This window comes from Lycium barbarum, chromosome 4 (assembly GCF_019175385.1).
Source record: "Lycium barbarum isolate Lr01 chromosome 4, ASM1917538v2, whole genome shotgun sequence".
Taxonomy (NCBI): Eukaryota; Viridiplantae; Streptophyta; class Magnoliopsida; order Solanales; family Solanaceae; genus Lycium; species Lycium barbarum.
Genome location: NC_083340.1, coordinates 119307587 through 119330904, shown reverse-complemented (window position 1 = coordinate 119330904; position 23318 = coordinate 119307587). Strand labels below are relative to the sequence as shown.

At 36.0% G+C, this 23318-nt stretch overlaps 2 protein-coding genes and 1 non-coding gene across 3 annotated transcripts; 1 reads left to right on the top strand and 2 right to left on the bottom strand.

Annotated features, from left to right (window-relative positions):
* The first annotated feature begins 2418 nt into the window (after positions 1–2418).
* LOC132638926 (small nucleolar RNA R71) lies at positions 2419–2524 on the top strand. The gene has a single exon (XR_009581983.1). It is a non-coding gene; the product is annotated as a small nucleolar RNA R71 (small nucleolar RNA).
* A 3724-nt stretch (positions 2525–6248) lies between these two features.
* LOC132637709 (uncharacterized) lies at positions 6249–6743 on the bottom strand. The gene is made up of 2 exons (XM_060354761.1): positions 6551–6743; positions 6249–6445 (listed from the first exon to the last, which is right to left on the bottom strand). Exons 1-2 carry the CDS (start codon positions 6741–6743, stop codon positions 6249–6251), a joined length of 390 nt encoding a protein of 129 aa, XP_060210744.1.
* A 10805-nt stretch (positions 6744–17548) lies between these two features.
* On the bottom strand, positions 17549–21852 carry LOC132636281 (heat shock cognate protein 80-like). Its single transcript, XM_060353063.1, has 3 exons — positions 21518–21852; positions 19679–19820; positions 17549–19573 (listed from the first exon to the last, which is right to left on the bottom strand). The coding sequence occupies exons 1-3, from the start codon at positions 21638–21640 to the stop codon at positions 17739–17741; spliced, it is 2100 nt and encodes a 699-aa protein (XP_060209046.1). The 5' UTR covers positions 21641–21852; the 3' UTR covers positions 17549–17738.
* Positions 21853–23318: the final 1466 nt, after the last annotated feature.

Sequence of the window (23318 nt, the reverse complement as noted above, 5' to 3'; positions counted from 1 at the left end):
TACAACACCCGCATCCAACCATTTGATTATCTCTTTCTTGACCACTTCTTGCATATGAGGGTTTAGCCTCCTTTGATGCTCTACACTTGATGAACTATTCTCCTCAAGCTCGATTCTATGTTCACAAATACCGGAGGGAATTCCCCTAATATCCGTAATAGTCCATCCAATAGATCTTCGATAAGCCCGCAACACTTCAAGCACCTTTTGAGTTTGTTCCTCACTCAACAAATATGAGAGAATAACCGGTAAAGTATTATCTGGGCCAAGAAAAGCATACTTCAAATGAGAAGGAAGTAGCTTGAGCTCAAGTTTTAGAGGCTCAATAATCGAAGGCTTAGCCGGAGGAGTTGTTCTTTTATCAAGATCAAGAGATAGTTTCTTCGGCTCATAAGAGTATGAACCCCGGCCAATGAGAGAATTAACTGTTTCAATATACCCCTGCATGTTATCCGCCTCGAAGTTCACCAAAATAGCCGAAAGTGTCTCGTCAAAGTGCTCCTCCTCTAACTGATGCTCCACCGCTTCGTCTATCACATCGAATGAATCAATGACCGAAATGCTCTCATAAGCACTAGGTAATTTTAACCCCTTGCTAGCTTGGAAGGTTACCTCTTCATCATTGACCCGGAATTTTATTTCATTCTTTTCCGAGTCCATTAGGGCTCTCCCGGTGGCAAGAAATGGTCTTCCCAAGATAATTGGGACTTCTTTGTCAACCCCACAATCAAGGATGACAAAATCTGCCGGTAATAAGAAATCCCCCACTTTAACAAGGATGTCATCAACAACCCCTACCGGTCTTTTGATGGTTCTATCGGCCATCTGGAGACGCATGCTCGTTGGTCTAGGTGTTCCCAAACCAGCTTGCTTATATATTTCTAGTGGCATCAAATTAATACTAGCTCCATTGTCACATAAAGCAAGAGAAAAATCATGATGATCGATGGTGCAGGGGATAGTGAAAGCCCCGGGATCTCCCTTCTTCTCAACATTTGATAACAAAATAATAGAACTCACACGGTGGGTGACTCCCACCGTATCATGCTTGATTGGCCTTTTCTTCGTCAACAAATCTTTCAAGTATTTAGCGAATCCCGTCATTTCTTGGAATGCGTCTAGGAGTGGGATATTCATTGACAACCCTTTCAATTGGTCGTAGAAACGTTGGCACTTGGCATCCTCCGTTCTTTTCATCAATCTTTGTGGTAACGGGGGAGGAGACTTATATGATTGAGTCAAGGGTTTAATTGCCCCTGTGACCTTGCTCTTTTGAAAGCTCTCACCGGTAGCTTTTACAACACTTGGCTCCTCGTCACCCTTTTGAACATTAGGGTGCACTTCCTTCTCTTCCTCAACAATAATAGGCACTTCAATTGGTGCCTCTATTTCTTCTTCAACCTCTTCTTCAACGACCTCATCAATAATTTGCTCGACATTGATAGGTTCAACCACTTTCTGATTTACCGCGTCAAGGATCTTTCCGCTTCTAGTGGAAATAGCTTTGCATGAGGCAATTTGGTCGCCTCCACTACCCCTTGGGTTCGGAACTGTGTCGCTAGGAAGGCCCCCTCTTTGCGGTGGATGTTTCTCACGAGAAAGATCTCGCATTTGTGACTCCAGTTTATGAATTGAAGCGGTGTGAGAGCCTACCACTTCGGTCAAATTCTCCATCTTCTTGTCACTCTTATGATGGTTGTCCAGTATCTTTTCAAGCATAGATTCCATTCGAGAAGTCCCTTGATCATTGGACAGACCTTCTCGCCAATTCTGAGAGTTAGACGTGCGGCCCTTTGGTGGAACATAGGCATTGGGATTCCGATTACCATAATTGTTGTTAGGCATTGGGATTTCGATTACCATAATTGTTGTTAGGCATTGGGATTCCGATTACCATAATTGTTGTTGTTGTAATCCCTCCTATCCGAACCACCATATTCATTTCGGCTATATTGGTTGCCTTGTGGTTGAGGTCTCCATTGCTTTTGATAACCCCCTTGAGAGTGATCGATATAATTAGCATCCTCACGTTGTGGTTGCCCCTCTAGATAAGCTTCCTCCGAGACTTAGTACATTCCGAGGGTATGAGGTGGCATCTCTTCGACAACATTCACACTTTTAGATTCTTTCTCCGTAAGTCTCTTTGATAACAAATCCACGGTGGTTTGCAACTGAGCAAAAGCATGATCTCGCTCATGATTTTCTTTGGCCACCGTGGCAGCAGAGGGACTACCATATGACATGACTTCGCTATCACTCAAGTGCCAAGCTTGATTGTGGGTGGTGAGCTTATCAAGCAAACGGGTGATAACGATAAATGACTTGTCCATGAAGCATCCTCCTGCGGCAGTATTGACAGCAATCTGATTCATTGTATCTAAGCCCTTGTAGAATTTCTCCGTGAGAATAGCATCTGGAAATCCGTGAGTTGGAGATTGAGCTAGATAATACTTGAAACGCTCCCATGCTGAATATAATTGTTCCCTCGGAAGTTGTTTGAACTCAAAGATCTTATCCCGAAGCTCATCCTTTTTGCTTGGAGGGAACCATTTCTTCAAAAATGTATTAGCTAACTCGTTCCAGGTATGAATAGAATTGCTGGGGAGCTTTTCATACCATTCCCTGGCTTGACCAGCCAAGGAATATTTGAAGACCCTTAACCGAAGTGCATCGGCAGAAACAGCACCTTGGGATTGTTGAGCACATACATGCAAGAAGTTCTTCAAATGTCGAAGTGGACAATCCTCCGAAGAATTTCAGAAATAACCTTCAAGTTTCAGCAGCTGATAGATAGAATTATCAATTTTGAAGGTAGCATTTCCAGTTCTAGGAGGAACCACAGCAGAAGCATAATCAGCTTCATTGATGAATTCCGCAAATATATTTTCATCATCATCCTCTTCTGGTGCAGGTGGGTTCACTTGGAGTCCACCTTGGTTTCCTTGATTCCGATTCGATCTTCCTGCCATGTTCACCTGGTTCACCACAACAGCAAACGAGGTGTGATGGAATAGAAAAAGTTTTAAAGAAGAGTACACAACAATCAATAATTTCTAAACCGTATTCCCCGGCAACGGCCCCAAAATTTGATACGCTCAAATTACACCTATTAATGGCGTAAAGCGGACGTTGTCAAAAATAGTAACCCAAACAAGGTTGAGGTCGAATCCCATAGGGAATATGGAGAGAAAAGGATACTAATTGTATGCGATACTAGTCTTTAAAGGCTTTAATCCTATTCCGAATATTTTAAAAAGGAGATTTGGTTTGTATTTTCTATTTTGAACTGTTTGAGATTTGTTTGGATTTGGAGAACCAAAGTTGTGTCCCCGCAATGATTAGACGTTATGTTATGGGTGTCAATATGATATATTTCTAATGGGTCGCGGTTATGTATGCACTTAATCTCTAACACACTTTCTAATATTTTCTAATAGTTAGAAAGTATTTCTTTTCATGATTTTCCCAAATGCAGAAATGTTATAAATAAGGTTGATTAAATATGCCAAGTAGAACTCATCTTATTCCTAAGCGAGTTCATTAAACGAGGGTTAACGCCCCGAGTCCATGTTATATTATCTCAAATCACACCCTAGTTCATCTTTCCAAATAAACTAGGGTTTGTGCATGAAGAAGTGTTTGAAACCACTTATAGAACAATGAATATGAGAAATAATAAAATACATCACAACCCATTATATATATATATACAATGTTAGATACCCATTACATAGCACCCATCATTTGGGTCCACAACTTTTATTAAAGAGACTACTCACACATTATGGTCTCAAAAGTAGTAAGCAATAAATGAGACATAAAGCTTACAAATGCAATAAAGATGATGGAATATAGAATCTTGTGTCTTCACTAGGCTCCAAAAGGGGAGTATTCAATGCTCACCCACCAATGGGACTTTTTAGTTGAGTACAATAAAATCTGAATGGAAAGAAAAACCTAAAATGTTCTTTAAATAGGCTCCAAAAACGCAAAGCAGAAAACTGACAAAAGTGCCCCCGATAGCAAGATCGACGGACCGTCGATCGTTCGACGATCCGTCGAGTGTTCCGTCCTTTGTACCTTCAGTACTGTGTTACATTCGACGGTGTCGTCGACTAGTTCGATGCTCCGTCGAGTATTCCGTCTTTTTCTTCTTTTGGTGAGAGATCCTGTTTGACGACACAAACGACGAACCGTCGATCAGTTCGACGCTTCGTCGATACCTCTGTCCTTTGTCGTCTTCAACTTTGTCATCACTAGAAAATCGAGCTTATCGACGATTCAAAGGACGGTTCGTCAGCTGATCGACGGACCGTCGATTCTTCATTTCTGGCCAATTTTTCTGTTGTTCTTTGCTTTGTGCTTTTGGGCCATTGTTTTCCTAAAACACAACCAAACATATTAACGAGAACCAGACTTACTTGAAAACAATCAAAATTCATAGTAAAAAAGCGTCAAATGTGCCTCGAATCTGCGGCACATCAGCAGCCCACAGACAAGGTCCTTCACAATAAGCTTGTTCAGCATAGAAAAACTTGCATGTCCCAGCCATGTATGCCATAGTTCAGCATCATCATCCATGCCACTGAGGCATGTCAAATCACAATCATTTAATGAATCAAAATCTGCCACATAGATATTCTTGAACCTTTTTGCTATTAACACCACGTCACCAGATTTGATGTTGCTGACAGTGCAGGAACATGACAAGACTTTTACTTTATTTCCCTTATCACAGATTTGAGACACACTCAACAAGCTATACTTCAAACCACTTATGTAGTACACATTTTCAATTGCATGAGAGAGTGTCTTGTCAGTTTTGCCAACACCAAGAATATATCCTTTCTTGCCATTTCCAAAAGACACACTCCCTCCTTGGAAGGCCTTGAGTGAGAGGAAATTATCCATTCTTCCAGTCATATGCTTCGACCAGCCACTATCCATGTACCATCTTTTACTGCCTCCTCTCACTCCAGCTTGCAAACAGAATCACTGATTAGACTTAGGAACCCAAACCAACTTGGATCCCTTATAATGGTAAAACGGGTGAATTAAGCTTCTTTTAGTCTATGCAGGTAAGACAATTTTCTTTTTTCCGGGGACCAAGTCCCTCAACTATGAATTTCTTTCCAATGAAATTCTTATTTTTCTGTAGAGACTAAAATTTGGTTTTGCATGTTTCTTTATAATGTCTAGTCTGAGCACAGTGAGTGCACAACCAATTTTCAGTCGTAGTGACCTATTTGTTGTGGGGATTATAGGGGATTTTGGCCTTTTGAAACCCAATGCCTTGCCGGCCTCCTCCATTGCTCTTGTACATATAAGCAATTACGTTATAGGACTAGGTCCACTGAAGTGACTTATCAAGCTTAATTTTTACTATTTTCAAATTTTCTTGAAGCTGCTTATTTTTTTCTAACTCAGTAATAAGACTCATTTTGGTTCTCTCAAGCTCAAACTGGATCTTACTAGCCTACTCTTCTCCTTTAGAGGGAGTGTCCATCCATTTTTCATTTGATATTTTAGCAAGGAATTTTCTCTAGTTACTTTGTCAACCTGTTCATTAAAATCTACAACAGGCACTACCATGTCATCCCTCTCTTGTTCTAATTACCAATTTCTTTAGCTAGAGCACTCTTTTCTTCAATGAGACTATGAAATGCATCAATTAATAACATTTTCTAATGACATTAATTTTTTTTTAAGAGTAATTTTTCAAGTTCTTCTGGACATCTAGAAAATTTACCTCATCCTCTTCATTATCGTCGTCAGCATCAGATTTATCCATGAGTGCAAAGATTGATTCATATCTCGATGGACCATCATCAACAACCATCAAGGAAGCATCTCCTTGATCATCTTCATCTTCACATTCACTTGAGGAGTCTCCCCACGCCGCCAGATGCTGTTTCACCAAGTTATTAGAAAATTCTCTTCTTTTGATTTTCATGTCAGTGACCTGGTTCCTTTTGCAGTCTTTTCAGTGTTGTTCTTGTAGTAGTCCTGCTTGTGAAGAGGGCAATCTCTGATGAAATATCCATGTTTCCTACATTTGTGACAACAATCATTTCCTCTATGATTTTTGCTTGTGTTTCCCTTTCTTTGGAAACCACAATTTTCCGTATCATTTTTTGAAACCTTCCAGTAAGATAAGCCATGTCTGACTCATCATCACTAGAGTCACTTTTAGAAGGAGCTTCGAGAACCGGGTTCCTTTCTTTCTTTGGCCCCCTTCTTTCCCGATCTTATTTTAAGTCCTTGGCTTCAGAAATATCATTGACTTTGATTTCCCATGAACTAGGCAAAACACTAAGTAGCTTACGAACCAGTTTGTTGATAGGAATGATTTCACCAAGCGAATGGAGTTCATTGATTATGGAGGTGAATCTGGTATGTATCTCATCAACAGATTCACTATTCTTCATCTTAAAGAGTTCATACTCTGTGGTAAGCATGTCTATTTTAGATTGCTTTACCTGACTTTTTCCCTCATGAGCAGTTTGAAGAGCAGCCTAAATCTCCTTCGCAGGCTGACATGACGAGATACGATTGTACTCATTAGCTCCAATAAAGCAGACAAGTATTTTCATGTCTCTGTAATTCTTTTCAACAGCTTTCCTGTCGGTCTCATTGTACTCCTTCCTCATCTTAGGGACCATTGCAATGCCAGCATCATCTTTCTTCATAGGAACAAAAGGACCATCACAGATGATGTTCCACAACTCAGAATCCTCAGCCATGAGGTAGTCATGCATCCCTGTCTTCCACCACCCGTAATATTTTCCATTGAATCTTGGTAGACTTGTGCTAGATTTTCCTTCCTCTAGGATCGGTGGAGCAGGCATTAGAAAGATCTTTTCTAGGTGTTAACCTTTTAGAAAGAACCTGCTCTGATACCAATTGATAGAATATATAAGTCCACCAAATAGTATAGAAAACTAGATTCTCTATTTGTTCCCTCGAGTAAAACGAAAAGTAAATAACACAAGATATTTACGTGGAAAACTCATTGCTCAAGGGATTGAAAACCACGACCTGCCGGAGTAGAATTTCCCGAACTTCACTAAAACTAAGCAACTTTTAGATTACAACCTATTGCAACCTAGGAATTAAACTCTTAATCCCTTCCCCCTTACATAAACTCTATTTAAGACCTTTACAATAACTTAATTACAAATAACACACCTTGACTAACTCTAGCCAAGTAAAACTGAAAAGGTTGACAATCTATCCTACAATGACACTTCTTGAAAGTAGCATAGGAGTACAAACAAAGAACGAAATACAGACTTAACAAACCTAAGAACTTAATACATATTCAGTGTTGGGATCTGGTCCTTGTGTTTGTTGAAGCTTTGTTCTTTGCGAGCACCTGGAGAACAGTGGTAGCTGGCACTTTGAAATATATGATTTTTGATTTGTAAAGTGTTAGGGTTACACTTGTAACATGTTGTTTATATAGGGAAGCATGTGAGATGATGTGAAAGAGACATTTCATGTAGTTTTGGCCTCTAGCAAACTGCAGCTGTGCTGCTACACTGCTGTCAGTCTAGTGTAGCAGTTTTACAGTTGTAGAGTTGTAAGGGACCTGATCGTATCTAGTCCCTATCTGGTTCCTCAAATATGTTTAGCAATCATCAAAACACGAAAAAGCATAAGTTATCAATATGATACCTCTCACGACGCATGCTACCCTCACACGCAACCTAGATAGTATAAAAGGATTATGGGAGGGAGATAGTCAGATTTTAGAGCTAGAGAATTTTCTCCCGATATCATCCGGTTTACATCAATTAACCGGATATTTTCAGTTAATTCCAACACATTAACACTACAGTCAAATATTTTGCTAAATGGCAGTTGGTCATGTATTGCATTTGTATTTAAAATCCTTGTCTATTAATGTATGTAGGAGGCCCCCAATTTAGTACACTCACAAGATCTGTTGTCCAACCATTTATTCTAGCGCTATAAGACCACCAAGATGGTCTGTTTTGGCGGCATGTGCAGGGGCGGAGCTAGTGAGGGCTCAGGGGGTTCATCCGAATTCTCGAAAAGTTATACTATATATACTAGGTTAAAATTATAACATATCGTAGATATTGAACCCCCTTAACTTTTTCATATGTTTACTTCTTTATATTTTTTAACCCCTTAACAAAAAATTTGGCTCCATCATTGGGCATGTGTCTTCTCATTGGTGCTTTGAGTTTCTTGCAAAATTATACGAATATACAAGAAATAAATAATTTATATAACTCAGCAGTTACCTCATTAATATTATCATTTCAGTTACTTGACATTCCAACTTCTTTGAAGTTCCATGTCGTTCGGTCTTCGGAGTCTGTACGCACATTGTTTGACTGCTTTATGATCTGGTACGGGCCTTCCTAATTGGCCTTCTAAAGGTTGGGTTCTGTATGTTCGAAAATACGTGCCCAAGGACCCTGTTTCCTCATTTGAAATTTGAGTGCGTCCATCATTTTAGTATGGAGCAAATTTTTTACACTACTAGAAAAATGCGAAATACATAGAGATTTTCTTGGGGATTATACAACAAAATCTGCAGGTAAGTCAATTTCATGGAGATTTTCCTGCGAAAGAAAATTTGAAGGAAAAACTTTTGTGGGTAATTATTACATGTAAATTTATATTTCCCTAGGTAAATTATATGGGGTTTTTAAATCCGCATGTATTTACTTGCGGATATTTCCGCAAGGAATATAAAAAATTCGCAAGAAACTTTTGGGAAAAAATTGTAAAATGAGGAATTTTCTTGCAAATTTTATCGGAAAAAATCCGTAGGTAAATCCTCATGAAAAAATTCAATTAAATCTAAAAGACTTTTTAGATAAAAAATAAAAATATATTCAACATATTTTCATTTCTCATCACAGTCCTCCAACATTATCAAATGCTTATTCTTGCCCTATCCATTATTTATATATTCATATTCATATCTCAACTCAAATTTATAGCCTGTTTGGCTAAGCTTATTTTTCTCCAAAAGTACTTATTTTTTTCAAAAAGTACTTATTTTAAAAAAGTGAGGTGTTTGGCCAAGCTTTTGTGAGAAAATAAGTACTTTTGGGGAGTAGCAGAAGCAATTTTTCAAAAGCTAAAAAAAGTAGCTTTTCCCTAGAAGCACTTTTTTGAAAAGCATTTTTGAGAAAAATACACTTAAAAACACTTTTTAAAAACTTGGACAAACGCTAATTGCTGCTCAAAAGTGTTTTTTAAATTATTTGGCCAAACACAAACTATTTCTCACAAAAAGTATTTTTTTAAAGAACACTTTTCAAAATAAGTTGATTTTAGAAGTTTGGCCAAACAGGTTATTACCGTAACAATGGATGGATTATGACTAACACACAACTGCTGCTACAATTTTAGTTATTTTTATTTATTATATTATATATATTATATTATTTTACAAATATAAATTGAAGATTCCCAATGTCGGAAGTGTAATGGAGACTCACCCGTGCAACTGTGCGGCACCTCTATTGCCATTTACGAATATAAATTGCTCAACGAGTATGTTTGTAGCCGATGTGCCACGGAGTGCACTACCATCATTTTTCGTAAGAATAAGATATTGTCTTGAGACTCTTGAGTACCACATTAAAATTTCCGTTTATATGAGAAATGCCTTCATTATATACAGGGGCGGATGCACCTAAGGGGTGGGGGTGGCATGGCACCCCATAAATTTTATATACTTATGTTATAATTTGCTTAAATTAGGTTAAATATTTGATCCTGCCACCCTCAATCTTAAATTACACAAAAGTGTCACGGCTGGTAGACACAAGTTTGAATCTATCTTGAACATTTTTCGACTCGTGTTTTTCTTTGTGCTTTTTAACTTGCTTTGTTCCAGTAATTCCCTTTTCGGCTCTCCTAATTTTCTATTTATCTTTTTATTATTTATATTGTCTTTTCTTTTTTCTATTATTTTATCTGTGATCTCTAGCAAGAATACACAAATTAGAAACTTCAAAATCCCTTAAATTAAGCATTTCTCTTAATCTCAAATATGTGAGTATTTAAATTGAAAAACTTGGGTCTCAATGGGAATTTTGGATTGAAATCAAATTCAATTTTTGTTTTTTTTTATAATTTCTTTTGTTTATTACTCCCTCCGTCAATGTTTACTTGTGATTTGACTTGGGACACTCTTAATAAGCAACAAAAAAAATGAATTGGAGTACTTAATAATAAGGGTAAAATAGGTATAAAATGGTAAATTATGTCTTGGTTTTTCAAACTGTATAACTTACAAGTAAAAGTGGACATATATTTTTAGTATAATGGACAAATAAAAATGGACGAAGGGAGTGTATTATAAAAATTTTTGCTATTATATAATTGTTAAATTCAATTTAAATTACTTTAATAGTTAAATTGTGATGGAAATTTCATAAGCACTGCCTAGAAAAAACATGAAATTTACGATTTATTTAAGAACTTGTAGTTTATCTAATTTTACATTTACTTATGGGGTGTATCTACCTATTGAAGAGTTTTTCTATTATTTTTCTTATTTTGATTGGTGTAATTTCCTTATTGAAGATATTATTTTACTTGTGCAAATTCATTTTTTAATATACAAGAGATACAAGTCCCTTGGTGAAAATGTTAATTTTACTTTTGTTGTTAATGGGTGTCATTCCTTGTTTAAGATGCTAATTATGTTCGTTTCTTGATTTTTGAGATGTAATTTCATATTTGCAAATTAAAAAACGCCTATTAAGTTGACACGAATAAACTAAAAAGAGATGGATCCAATCCAAATACACGTTCCTAACAAGATGTACTTTGAAGAAAATTGCGGCACTTGCTACATTCAAATCCTAGATTCGCCTCTGATTAAATATATTGTACCTCATTTACGTAATTGCTAATATTATTTCCCAATTCTAGCAATATAAACAAAATTTAAGTTACTCTAATAATATTAATAATTTACATGTTAATTAAGATGGTGTTTGGAAATAGAATCAAAATAATACTTGATACTTAAGTGATAATTATTTATAAGTGTTTACTTAATATATAGACTTAGCATATTAGTAAAATAATATTTTAAACGCATATGAAAAAATAACATATCAAGTAGGAAATACAGTTAAAAATCAATTACATCATTTTAATAATAAATGCAACTTATTCTTTTTTCTTTTCTTTTTTTGATTTAAAAGCTAAACATATAATTTTAATTATACAAAATTTAGTATATATTTAATGATATTAATCGAAAAATGTGAGATGTAATCGTTTCTTAGTTTTGTTATATCATTTTATATCAATCATATTTTTAATGATATTAGCCAAATAATGCGATATGTGATCATTTCTGCTTTGTTATATCACTTTATATCAATCATATGAAATTATTAATTATCAAAAAAAATAAAAATATGATAATTATTTTGTTATCGAATTACTCTCTTCCCTTCTTCCCTTATGTGGTTAGGAATCATTTCATTAAGGGTCAAGTGAGAAGTTCAGAACTAAATAACTTCTAAAATATAGAAATGTAATATTTTTTATTAGACAGATGAGATGAAAATAGAAAATGTGTCACATGAAATAGGACTAGAAGGTAGTACCATATGCCGAAAAGAATCGTAATACCAACCATAACATGGCTACTGACATGTTCAATCCAAACAAATATAACATCTTTGATTTTCATATGGAATCAACATTTAACTAAACTTATGTATAAGTAATCAATAAATATAAAATAGATGAAATCAATATCGAAGAATGTTATTTGAATATTAACTTTCACTATTTGGAGGTAAATTGTAAATTATTTAATTTTCATACAATCACTAATTTTTGTAACTTTTAAAAATTATATACTCTTATTTATATCTCTAATGAATAATTCACAGCTAAGTTCTCATCAGTAAAATCCCCAAATTATTTCTTAGGTAATAAAATTCCTAGGTAAAACTCCATGGAATAATCCCCAGCAAAATTCACAACAATAATATCCCCAAGTGATTCTCTAGGTAACAAAAATCCAGGTAAATCCCCTAGAAATAATCTCTAGCTAAATTCGCAGCAACAAAATCCCCAAATAATTCCTTAGGAAATAAAATCTCCAGGTAAATCCTCAACAAAATAATCCCCAGCTAAATTCGCTGGAACAAAATTCCCAAGTAATTCCCTATGTGATAAAATCTCCGTGTAAATTCCCAAGAAATAATCTCCAGATAAATTCACAACAACGAAATCCCCAAATAATTTTCCAAATAATACAATCCCCAGGTAACTCCCCACGAAATAATCCCTAGGTAAATCCGCAAGAACCATTACATGGGGATTTTCCTACGAGTTCATAGAGGAAACGATATTTTTTATATTTTTGATTATTTACGTGCAGAATTACCTACGAAAATGATACTTGGGAATTATTATTCCAAATAAATCAGCAAGTAATAATTTGGCTCTAAATTTACTTGTGGATTTACTTGGGAAAATCGTATATATAGGTAAATTTTTTAGAAATTAGGAATTTTTATTCCAATGTAAATTGAGTTTTTCTAGTAGTGTTATTTGTACGTTGCGATCTGGACATACGCTTGTTCACTTCGCTCATCAACGAAGTCTAGCTCTGTTGTTGTTGCTTCTTTATCTGGTTCCTTCTTTGTTTGGTTCCTCTCTTCCCCAAGTGCATCTAGGTTGGGTATACGACTTCAACAGGAAGCAAAAGTTCTTCTCCATAAACTGTGTAAGAATTTCGTCCGTTGAAGCACAAACGGTCATTCAGTAGGCCCATAGTATTGTGGGGAACTCATCACCCCACTATTTGGCTTGGCTGAGGCGTTGAGCCAAGTTTTAGGAGAGGAGATTATTATCTTGTTGCTGACTCACTTATCCGTTAGACTGATGGTATCTTGGGGTTGAGAAGTTTAATTGAATAACCCACTCCTAAGCCCGCTAACCGGTTGGGACCGGCAACCGGTTATAAAACCGGCCGGTTTCCGGTCAAAAAACCGGAACCAGAACCGGTCACCGGTTCCGGTTAACCGGTTCCAATCTTGGAAACCGGAACCGGCCGGTTCAAACTGCAAAAAAATCCTTTTTTTTTTTAATTTTTTGTATAGTATATGTATATTATAGTATCTCTTAGTGTATTTTAGATATATTTATATATGTTATATAAGTTTATAAGTAAAGTTTATATATTTACTTACTAATAGCATATATGTATATATATTAAGTTATATGCTTAACTTAGCTACATATACCTAAAATATACTTATAATATAAATATACTTAAGTTATAAAATAGAAATTTACAAATTTAGAAAAAACTTAACTTATAAATACTTAACTATGAGAAAAAACTTAACTTATATGTATTATAATTTAAATAAATATATATGTTTAAGTTATATATATAAGTTATATGTATTATAACTTAAGTTATTTATAGCTTAAGTTTTTTCTAAGTTTATAAATACCTATTTTATAACTTAAGTATATTTATATTATAAGTATATTTTAGTTATTTTTCAAGTATATAACTTTCTATTTTTTAATTTAAGTAGATGTATATTATAAGTATATTTTTAGTATATTTTAGGTATATTCCTAACTTAATATAAGTAAAATTATGAACACAAGTAAATAGAAGAAAGCTCAATGAGCTATATATTTTATTCATTCATGGATAACATTTATTTACAAGTTGTAGTTTTTTTTTAACTTGCAAATAATACATGAGTTGCAAAAAAGTAGTAGAATAATAAAATCAAAAAGTGTCAATCATTTGGCTAATATTCGCCATATCATATTCGGTCATTGAGATATCTTCATAGTCTACCATTTAGTCTATTCCACTTGCTATCAAATCTTCAATCTCTTCCTCTTTGCCTTCCACCGCTTTTGAGTTTTGGTTGCGTTGCTCCGATCTAATCCAATCGTGAATGCAAACTAGTACTTGCAAGCTAAATCCGGATAATGAGTGTCTATGGTCTCTAATTTGTTGTCTTCCTTGGCTAAATACACTTTCTGAAGCCACGGTTGATATTTGAACCGTAAGGATATCTCGAGTCATTCTTGAAAGTATCGGATGATTCACCTTGTATCTCTTCCACCATGCTAAGACGTCCAAATCATCTAGTTGGTTGATATCCACATTTGGCTGCATCAAATGAAGGTGATATTCATCAAATTTTGCATTATAAGAAGGAGTTGGATGTGAATGTAAAACTTTTAAATTCGACAAGCCTTTTTTGCTACTTTGAGAAGTATTAGGGCGTGGAGCAACGGGTGTAGCACTTTCTTTCAAATTAGAATAATGACTAAAAACTTTTTTAAACTCAGCATCAATCGCGAGCTTGGCTTGTTCTAAAGATGGTTCAACTTCCTCGTCAATTTCTAAATAGTTATAAATTTGACCAACCAATGCTCTAGTATAGGACATTTTAAAACAAGGATTTAAAAGAGAACCCAATATAAATAAAGTTGGGATGGGAAAACAATACTTCTTAAATTTTGTAGTCATATTAAAAATAGCCGCTTGATAACCGGATTTATCTTTATATTCATGTAAAACTCTAGCCATTTCCGCTAAGTAAGCTAAAATTTTGATTACCGTTAGATAGAATTGTCTAGAAAAAACAAGAGTTGCATTATAAAAATCTTGTAACAGTTCAATACATTCCTTAACATCTTCCCAATCGGTAATATTTAACCAATCATCACTATCCGTATTAAAATGGTTGTGAACTTGTTGTATGGGAATCCTATAATCATATGCTTGTTGTAACATTATGTAAGTGTAGTTCCACGTAGTGTCAACTTCTACTTGAATTTTCCTAGCTCTAAGTCCATTTTGCACACAAGAATTCTTAAAATCTCTCATTTTTTGCCTATTAGCATTACAAAAAACAAAAGCAATCGCATTTCTAACTTTTTGAATAGAATCTTCAAAATAGTCAAGACCATCTCTAACAATCAAGTTTAAAATGTGACAACTACATCTCACATGAAAATATTTTTTAGCGGAGGGTTTAATTCCCTTTTTAAAAGACCAACTGCCTTTGTATTATTAGAAGCATTATCTAAAGCAATACAAAGTGTTTTTTATAAATGTTAAAAAAAATCATAATAGTTGACATTGAATCTGCTAAAAAATTTCCGTCATGACGACCTTTCCTTTCATCATATAAAAAAGCTATAATTCTTTTTTGCATCACCCAATTATCATCAACTCGATGACATGTAATAGCAAAAAAATCTAACTTGTTAAGACTAAGACCCAAATCGGCGGTAAGAGAAACACTACAATTTAAAGAATTAAATACATGGTGCAAATAAAATCTATATTTTTTATATAAATCTATAATATCCGCTCTACAAGTGCTTCTAGGAATACCCTCAAACATTGGATTGTAACAACATTGAATATAAGTAACAAACCTCAAACCCGAAGGAAAGGAAAATGGTAAACAATCATAAGCTACCATTTTAGTTATTTTTACACGCTTTTTGTTCTTGTCATAGCTAAAAATTTTACCGGTTCGTGGGTCTATTGTCATTTGAATACCCCCTACATTTGAACCCGTTTTCTCTCCCCAAATTTCCTTATGTTTACCTCTGATATGACCCGTTAGTGAACCCATTCCACCATCCTTACTAGTTTGTTGCCTAAAAACAAATTCTTGTCTACATAAATTACATGTAGCTGTTTGTCTTTCCTTATCTTTAGTCATAAATTTCCAAATTCTAGCAGTTGGCCTACGAGTTCTTGGTGGTTTGTCTTGTGTATGTGATTGGGCAGGACCTGTATCTCCTATGGATTTTCGGGGGCTTGTGTTTCATCATCATCATCAATTCATTAAAAGTTCTGGTATAGTGTTGTTGCATTACCTCATGATCTAAAAGTGGATTATTTCCACTAATATCAATACCTAAATTAGGTGTTTCGTTCACAAATGTTTCCTCATTAAACCCACCCCTAACAATATCACTACTACCGGAACCACGTCTGAATCTCTTCGACATTATTAAATAGAATTAATTTAAATCACAAGAAAATAAATTGCAAAAAATTATATTGCGTAAATTAAATAGTGGAAAATAAAAATAGAGTTGGAACGAATGTACCAAATTGCCGGACTAATTTCCACCAAAGTGAAAGCGGCTAGAATTGCAAATCCACCAAAGCTTTGGAGCTACTTCGGATTGTTGCAAAATCACCAACTCCACCAACAATTTTTTTTTATAATTGCAAAATTAATAATTGAAACTGGAATAAAACTTTATAATATTTAATTGAGAGAAATTTAAAGTGGCTAATTGTTGCAAAATAGCTATAATTGAGAGAAATTGAGAGAAAGAGAAGAGTGAATTGATGTGAATTAAAATTGGAAATGGAGAGAGGTTTATATAGGGGTGGGGGATCGTTTAAAGTAAAAAAAAATGGGGGGTTGGGGGGCCAAAAGGAGAGTTTGGAGCCATTGGCAACGGCCATTTTTGCAAATGGACCATTGCCCAACGGTCCAGCCCAGTCAGCCAACCGACAGATTTTTAAAAAATATTTTTTTTTTGACCGGTTATCCGGTTTTAACCGGCCGGTTCCGGTTAACCGGTCCCAAAAATACAAACAGAGTAGTAAAAAATCACCGGTAGACCGTGAACCGGGAAACCGGTCCAACCGGACTAGTTATCAGGCTTACCCACTCCCCACAAAAAAAGCTCGGAATTCATTTTCAATAAATTATGAGATGCTATCATATTACGATAAGTCTGAACCTGCATGTTGTATTTTCTTAAGACAAAAGTTAAATCATTAGATTCTTTTACCTTGGCGTAGTCACTGGCTTTTTAATCATTTGGAGAAGTAGTCAGTCGATGCTAGCATGTAGCATTGTTGACTTGGGTTTGTGGAAACTTGCCCACTGTATTCATTTCCCACTTAATGAATTGCATGTAAAGCCCCGTTAATTTTGTTAATTTTGCAATTTAATTGCTGAATGATCATTTAACTATCACCAGACAACTACCCAATTTATAAAATGTGATTTAGCAAACTTCGTTGACATCCGTTTCTGCATGCTATTACGTGTTTCTTAGGGCGTTCATTATTTGATGGATTAGTTGGATTATAAATTATAGTGAAACTGCCATACCTATCAGAATACACAAAAAATTAGATTAATCTTGGCATAATCAACTTTCCAGTTTGTACATTATGCTTATATAGTGTCTTAAAATCTCTAGGATCTTAGAGGGAGTAGAATTTTTTTTTTTTGACGGCCAACCAGCTATTCACTTCTAACGCCTGTATAACTGATAGGAATAGAATTCTAGTAGTTGCTAAACTTGCAAGTCGAAAAGGAACAGCCATATTGGTGGAATCAAGAATTAAAGTGGGTATAAACTCCAATCAAGTCGCGATAATTGACAATTAAACAGAACAAAAACTATCTTCTGGAGTAATGAACAGACAGGCTGACATCACTCTGTCGCGTCCAATCCTATAAAGCATGGTGATATCTAAAAATAAGGCAGAGAATTCAGGCATCAACGGTGCAGAAAGCATTTAGGCAAACGTCACAACAAAATGAGCCATGAATAATACCCTAAATTTTAACGTCTAAGAAACAACACAAACTTAATGATATCATGCCCTGCTGGTGGAGCAAAGTAAAAACCTAAAAACTACTGGGGCTAAAGGGCTGATTATCAAGAGAAGTGTCTTAGATTTAGTCAACTTCCTCCATCTTGCTGCCCTCGGCATCAGCTTCAGTATCCTCCAATGGTGGCATGTCAGTCTCCGCATCTCCGCTATCCTCATCAATACTCAGACCAAGTTTCAACATCCTGTGAATTCTGTTACCAAAGGTGTTGGGCTCGTCAAGGCTGAAACCCGAGGTGAGAAGAGCAGTCTCAAACAACAATAGAACCAAATCCTTAACGGACTTGTCATTCTTGTCAGCATCAGCTCTCTTCCTGAGCTCATCCATGATGGCATTCTCAGGATTGATCTCCATGGTCTTCTTGCTGGACATGTATCCAGCCATGCTGGAATCCCTAAGAGCTTGTGCCTTCATAATCCTCTCCATGTTGGCAGTCCAACCATATTCTCCAGTAACCAAACAGCAAGGAGAATCCACAACACGGTCAGAGACGACCACTTTCTCAACCTTGTCGCCTAGAACATCCTTAATCACCTTGCAAAGGCCTTCAAACTTCACCTTTAGTTCTTCCTGCCTTTTCTTCTCATCTTCAGTCTCATCTAGCTTGAGGCCTTCCTTGGTAGCAGAAACAAGCTTCTTACCCTCAAATTCCTTCAGTTGACCAACTGAATACTCATCAATAGCATCAACCATGTAAAGAACCTCATAACCCTTCTTCTTCAGCTTCTCAAGGAAGGGCGAGTTCTCAACAGCCTTCTTGCTCTCACCAGTAATGTAATAAATGTCATTCTGGCCTTCTTTCATCCTGGTTACATAGTCCTTCAAGCTGGTCATCTCATCACCACTTTTTGTGGAGTGGTATCTCAACAGTTGAGCAAACTTAGACCTATTCTGTGTATCTTCATGGATACCGAGTTTGAGGTTCTTTGAGAAGGCCTCGTAGAACTTGTCATAGTCTTCTTTGTTTTCAGCAATTTCAAAGAACAGCTCAATGCACTTCTTCACCAAGTTCTTGCGAATAACCTTCAGGATCTTGTTCTGCTGCAACATCTCTCTGGAGATGTTGAGGGGAAGGTCCTCAGAATCCACAATACCCTTCACAAAGCTCAAATATTCAGGAATCAAATCTTCACAGTTATCCATGATGAAGACACGACGAACATACAGCTTGATGTTGTTGGGCTTCTTCTTGGTGTCAAAGAGGTCAAAAGGAGCCCTCTTTGGAACAAAAAGAACAGCCTTGAACTCCAGCTGACCCTCCACGGAAAAGTGCTTCACAGCCAAATGCTCTTCCCAATCATTTGTCAGGCTCTTGTAGAATGCAGCATACTCTTCCTTGGTGATCTCCTCAGGCTTCCTCATCCAGATGGGCTTCTGCTTATTCACCAATGACCACTCATTAGAGACTTCCTTAATCTTCTTCTTTTTCTTCTCTTCTTTCTCCTTTTCTTCATCAACCTCCTCTACCTTTCCTTCCTCGTCTTTCTTCTCCTCTTCATCCTCGTCATCAGAGATTTCCTTTTCTATGGTCTTCTCAACCCAGAGAGAGATTGGATAACTGATGAACTCAGAATGCTTCTTAATCAGATCCTTGAGCCTTCGCTCTTCAAGGTACTCAAGCTGATCCTCCTTGAGGAAGAGGGTAATTTTTGTACCCCTGCCAAGGTTCTCACCAGATGTATCTCTTGTAACGGTGAATGAACCACCAGCTTGAGATTCCCAAACGTATTGTTCATCATCATTGTGCTTTGTGGTCACAACCACCCTTTCAGCAACCAAGTAAGCCGAGTAGAAACCAACACCAAATTGACCAATCATGCTTACGTCAGCACCAGCAGCAAGTGCCTCCATAAATTCCTTGGTACCAGACCTAGCAATTGTACCAAGGTTGTTTACCAAATCTGCAAATGAAACAAATAAGATCAGTATTTAGCAGTCAAATTAGATAAAATGAGTAGACCGTCAAGTAAAAGAAGCAAAGCTTCCATGAGGTATCCTCAACTTACCAGCCTTTGTCATACCAATACCACTGTCAATGAGAGTGAGGGTATTGTTGGTCTTGTCCGGAATGATATGGATGAAAAGTTCTGGCTGAGCATCGAGCTTGCTCTTATCAGTCAAACTCTCAAAGCGGATCTTGTCCAGTGCCTGCAATTTATACCCAAATAATAATTAGATACTTCGTTACCCAAAATATCTGATGATAATACAATGACATAGACAACCACAACTGATTCAAAGAATCTCCAAAACTACCATAAGTTTGACTAATTTGGGGACCATAACTGGAATTTACTAACTGATATCATTAAGCAAATGACACTAATTGAACTCGGAACAGAAAGCCTGTAACAATAAAATTGCTTCTTTGATTAAGAAGCTCTCCTTTATGTGCAAGTATCACAACTCCAACTCTCGAAACTACCAACAAATTTTACAATATTTGATTTTCTTGCAGAACTTCTACATGCCAATAACATTGTCTAGTGTTTTGCACGAGGCGTAGTCATCCACAAAACCCTAGATCGACATTCAGCTTCAGGAATAACAGAACCAGCATTATTGTGCATTCAGCATCTAGCCCAAAGTAAACCAAGGCATGCAATCAGATAATGAAGGCTCACACCTATTTATATTTCAGATAACCAAGTTCACAAAGTTCACGCCTATTTATATTTCAGATAACCAAGTTCACAAAGTTCACGCCTATTTATATTTCAGATAACCAAGTTCACAAAGCTCACACCTATTTATATTTCCTGTATGTTGAAACACAGACAGATACGTGCTAATTGTTTTCAAGGGGAAAAATAATCTGTATGTCATGCTGCAACCACTAAATTCATCAGCTAACTTTCGCTTTACAAAACAATCAACACCAAATCATATGTCATACCTCTTATATAAACCACCTAGACATTGAACATTGGTTACATACATGTCATACATCTGACATATAAATCGAACCACCTACACATGAACATTGGCTACATACTTGGGATATTCACATTTAAAAGCACAAAAATCCTAAATCATAACCCTATATAGTCTATATAGGAAATATAACTATGCCTAGATATAATATATCATACATCAGATATAATAAATCAAATAACCTAGACATGAAAATTGGTTACATATTTAGCGCAGTCACATTTGAAAGCACAAAAATCCTAAGTCAATATTCTATATAGAATCCAAAGGAAACATAAATAAGCCTATACTGCCTGTGAGTGTTTGTTTCGGTGCGCGTGTATGAAAAAATAATCCGTACGTCTTGCTACAACACTAAATTAACCAGCAAACTTTTGCTTTACAAAAAAAAAAAATTAATACCAAATCATATATCATACATCTGACATATAAATCAAACCGCCTAGACATGAACATTGGTTACATACATACTGCATTCACATTTAAAAGCACAAAAACCCTAAACCATTACCCTATAGAGTCTCCAAACATAACATAAATAGACCTATAATGCTCTCGTAATTGTTTGTTTCGTTACATCTAATTGACACCAAATCATATATCATATTTAGAGTAAATACATTTAAATCAAACCACCTAGACATGAACATCGGGGACATATTTAGAGTAAATACATTTAAAAGTAGAGAAAATCTAAGTTATAACCCTAAGACATTCACATTGTAGCTAAATTTATGTCCAAACCCTAGTTAAATTCATCAAGTAACTTTCGCTTTACTAAACAATTGAATATACATGTAATAAAAATATAGAATCACCTAGACATGAACATTGGTTACATATTTAGGTATTCACAATTAAACACAAGTATGTCTATATTGTCCCTAAGAGAGATAGGAAGGAATACTCACATCAGAAGAATTACTAATGAGTTCACGAAGAAAGATCTCTTTGTTGCTATAAAAAGTGTTGATAATAAGACTCAATAGCTGGTTAATCTCTGCTTGAAAAGCAAACGTCTCTGCTTCCGCCATTGTTTTGTGATGTTTTTTTCGCTAATACGATTTGTATAGGCGAAGCGAACAGAGAGGAGAGATTTTCCTAGAGTGAAAAAACAAGGCAGGACTAGTAGAAAGAGTAGCGAGCTTATATAGTAGCTTTTGTTAGGGTTTCTAGATCCTTCTATTATGATTCCCTTCGTTTTTTCAATTTCTTAGCACTGCGGGGGCCCGTATTTCATGTCTTCCACACTCGTATCTTTGAAGGAGTCCTGAACCTAAATGCCCCAAGAAAAAACAAAGTAACCAAAAAAAAAAAAAAAAAAGTGGTTGGCAAAGTACTTTTAACATAGGAATTTTTAATTTAACCGTAACGATTTAGTTAAGTCCTTTAACGCAGAAATTCCCGCGTCAAAGGAGTCATTACAACTAGGGCAGAACATCCATTTTTCACACTTCTCCATTCCTTCATCTCCTCCATTTTCACTCTTTTTCATACTTTAGCCCCCTAAAAGTCATGTCTCAAGACTCCGGAATACAAATATATGTTGTAGAACGCGATGTTTGTAAGTGCAGTTATTATTGTCAGCTCAAAACATCAAGGACCCCAGACAATCCGGGCCGTCATAAGCGACCGATGTAAAGTTTTTTTGCATTTTTTTATAAAGTTTAATCACATTGTCTACATATTATACTTTAAAAAAACTTAATTATTATTTCTTATTTCTATAGGCAAATGGTGGGTGCAAATATTTTCGGTGGGAAGATGACGTTCCCGTGGATAAAACGGTGGTTGCGAAGTTTAAAAAGCCTCCGGTTGAGTGTGACACCGCGACTTCACGAAGCAATATTTCTGAATTGCATTATTCATAACAATCTGAAAATATTAAAATACATCATTCATAACAAACCGAAAATACTTAAAATACATCATCCATAACAAACCGAAAATACATAAAATTCATGCCCATGAATAGAGGTTCCGCCGCCACGATATGTTCCGCCACCACGAGATGTGCGGCCACCACGAGATGATCTGCACCACGAGAGGTTCTTCCACTACGAGAGATACTTTCACCATGATCCCTTAGGGCACATTTGTGCTTATCATGGCCAAATTCATTTCAAATTGAGCATTTCCAAAAGTATGTCCCCTCTGAAACATCCATTCCACTGTGAATACGGGTGGTTGCTCACTTACGCAATTTACGGATAAATTCTTTGTTAGGAATCATCACCAAGTGGGAGTAACCAACCAGCATACGTTTTTGCATAGTTTTCCACGGTATATTCCGAAGCCACATATTGCAATGCCCCCTTTCCAATTATCTCGAAACACTTTAAGGCATAACAACATGGCATGTGGTATGATTGCCACTTGCCAGATGAGCACGTTCTTGATATGTCACAAATATTGTGAATGTTAACCCACCCACCCACCCACCCCGACCTTAGTGCATACTTGTTTTGACTTCAAATGTACGTTGTGTCAGGTTGTACCCAGTCATTGAGCGTTGCTCACACTTTCTTTTGTGATACTCGAATAGTTGTGCTGGTTTTGACATCCATTTAAGACCTTTTGCTAATACTCCTTTGATCTACTCACGAACCGCTCCACAACTTGCTTAAAAATCATTCTCACCATTGCAGTAATGGGTAATCCCTTGCAGATTTCAACAAGCCATTAAATGATTCAGAGTTGTTTGTTGTTAAC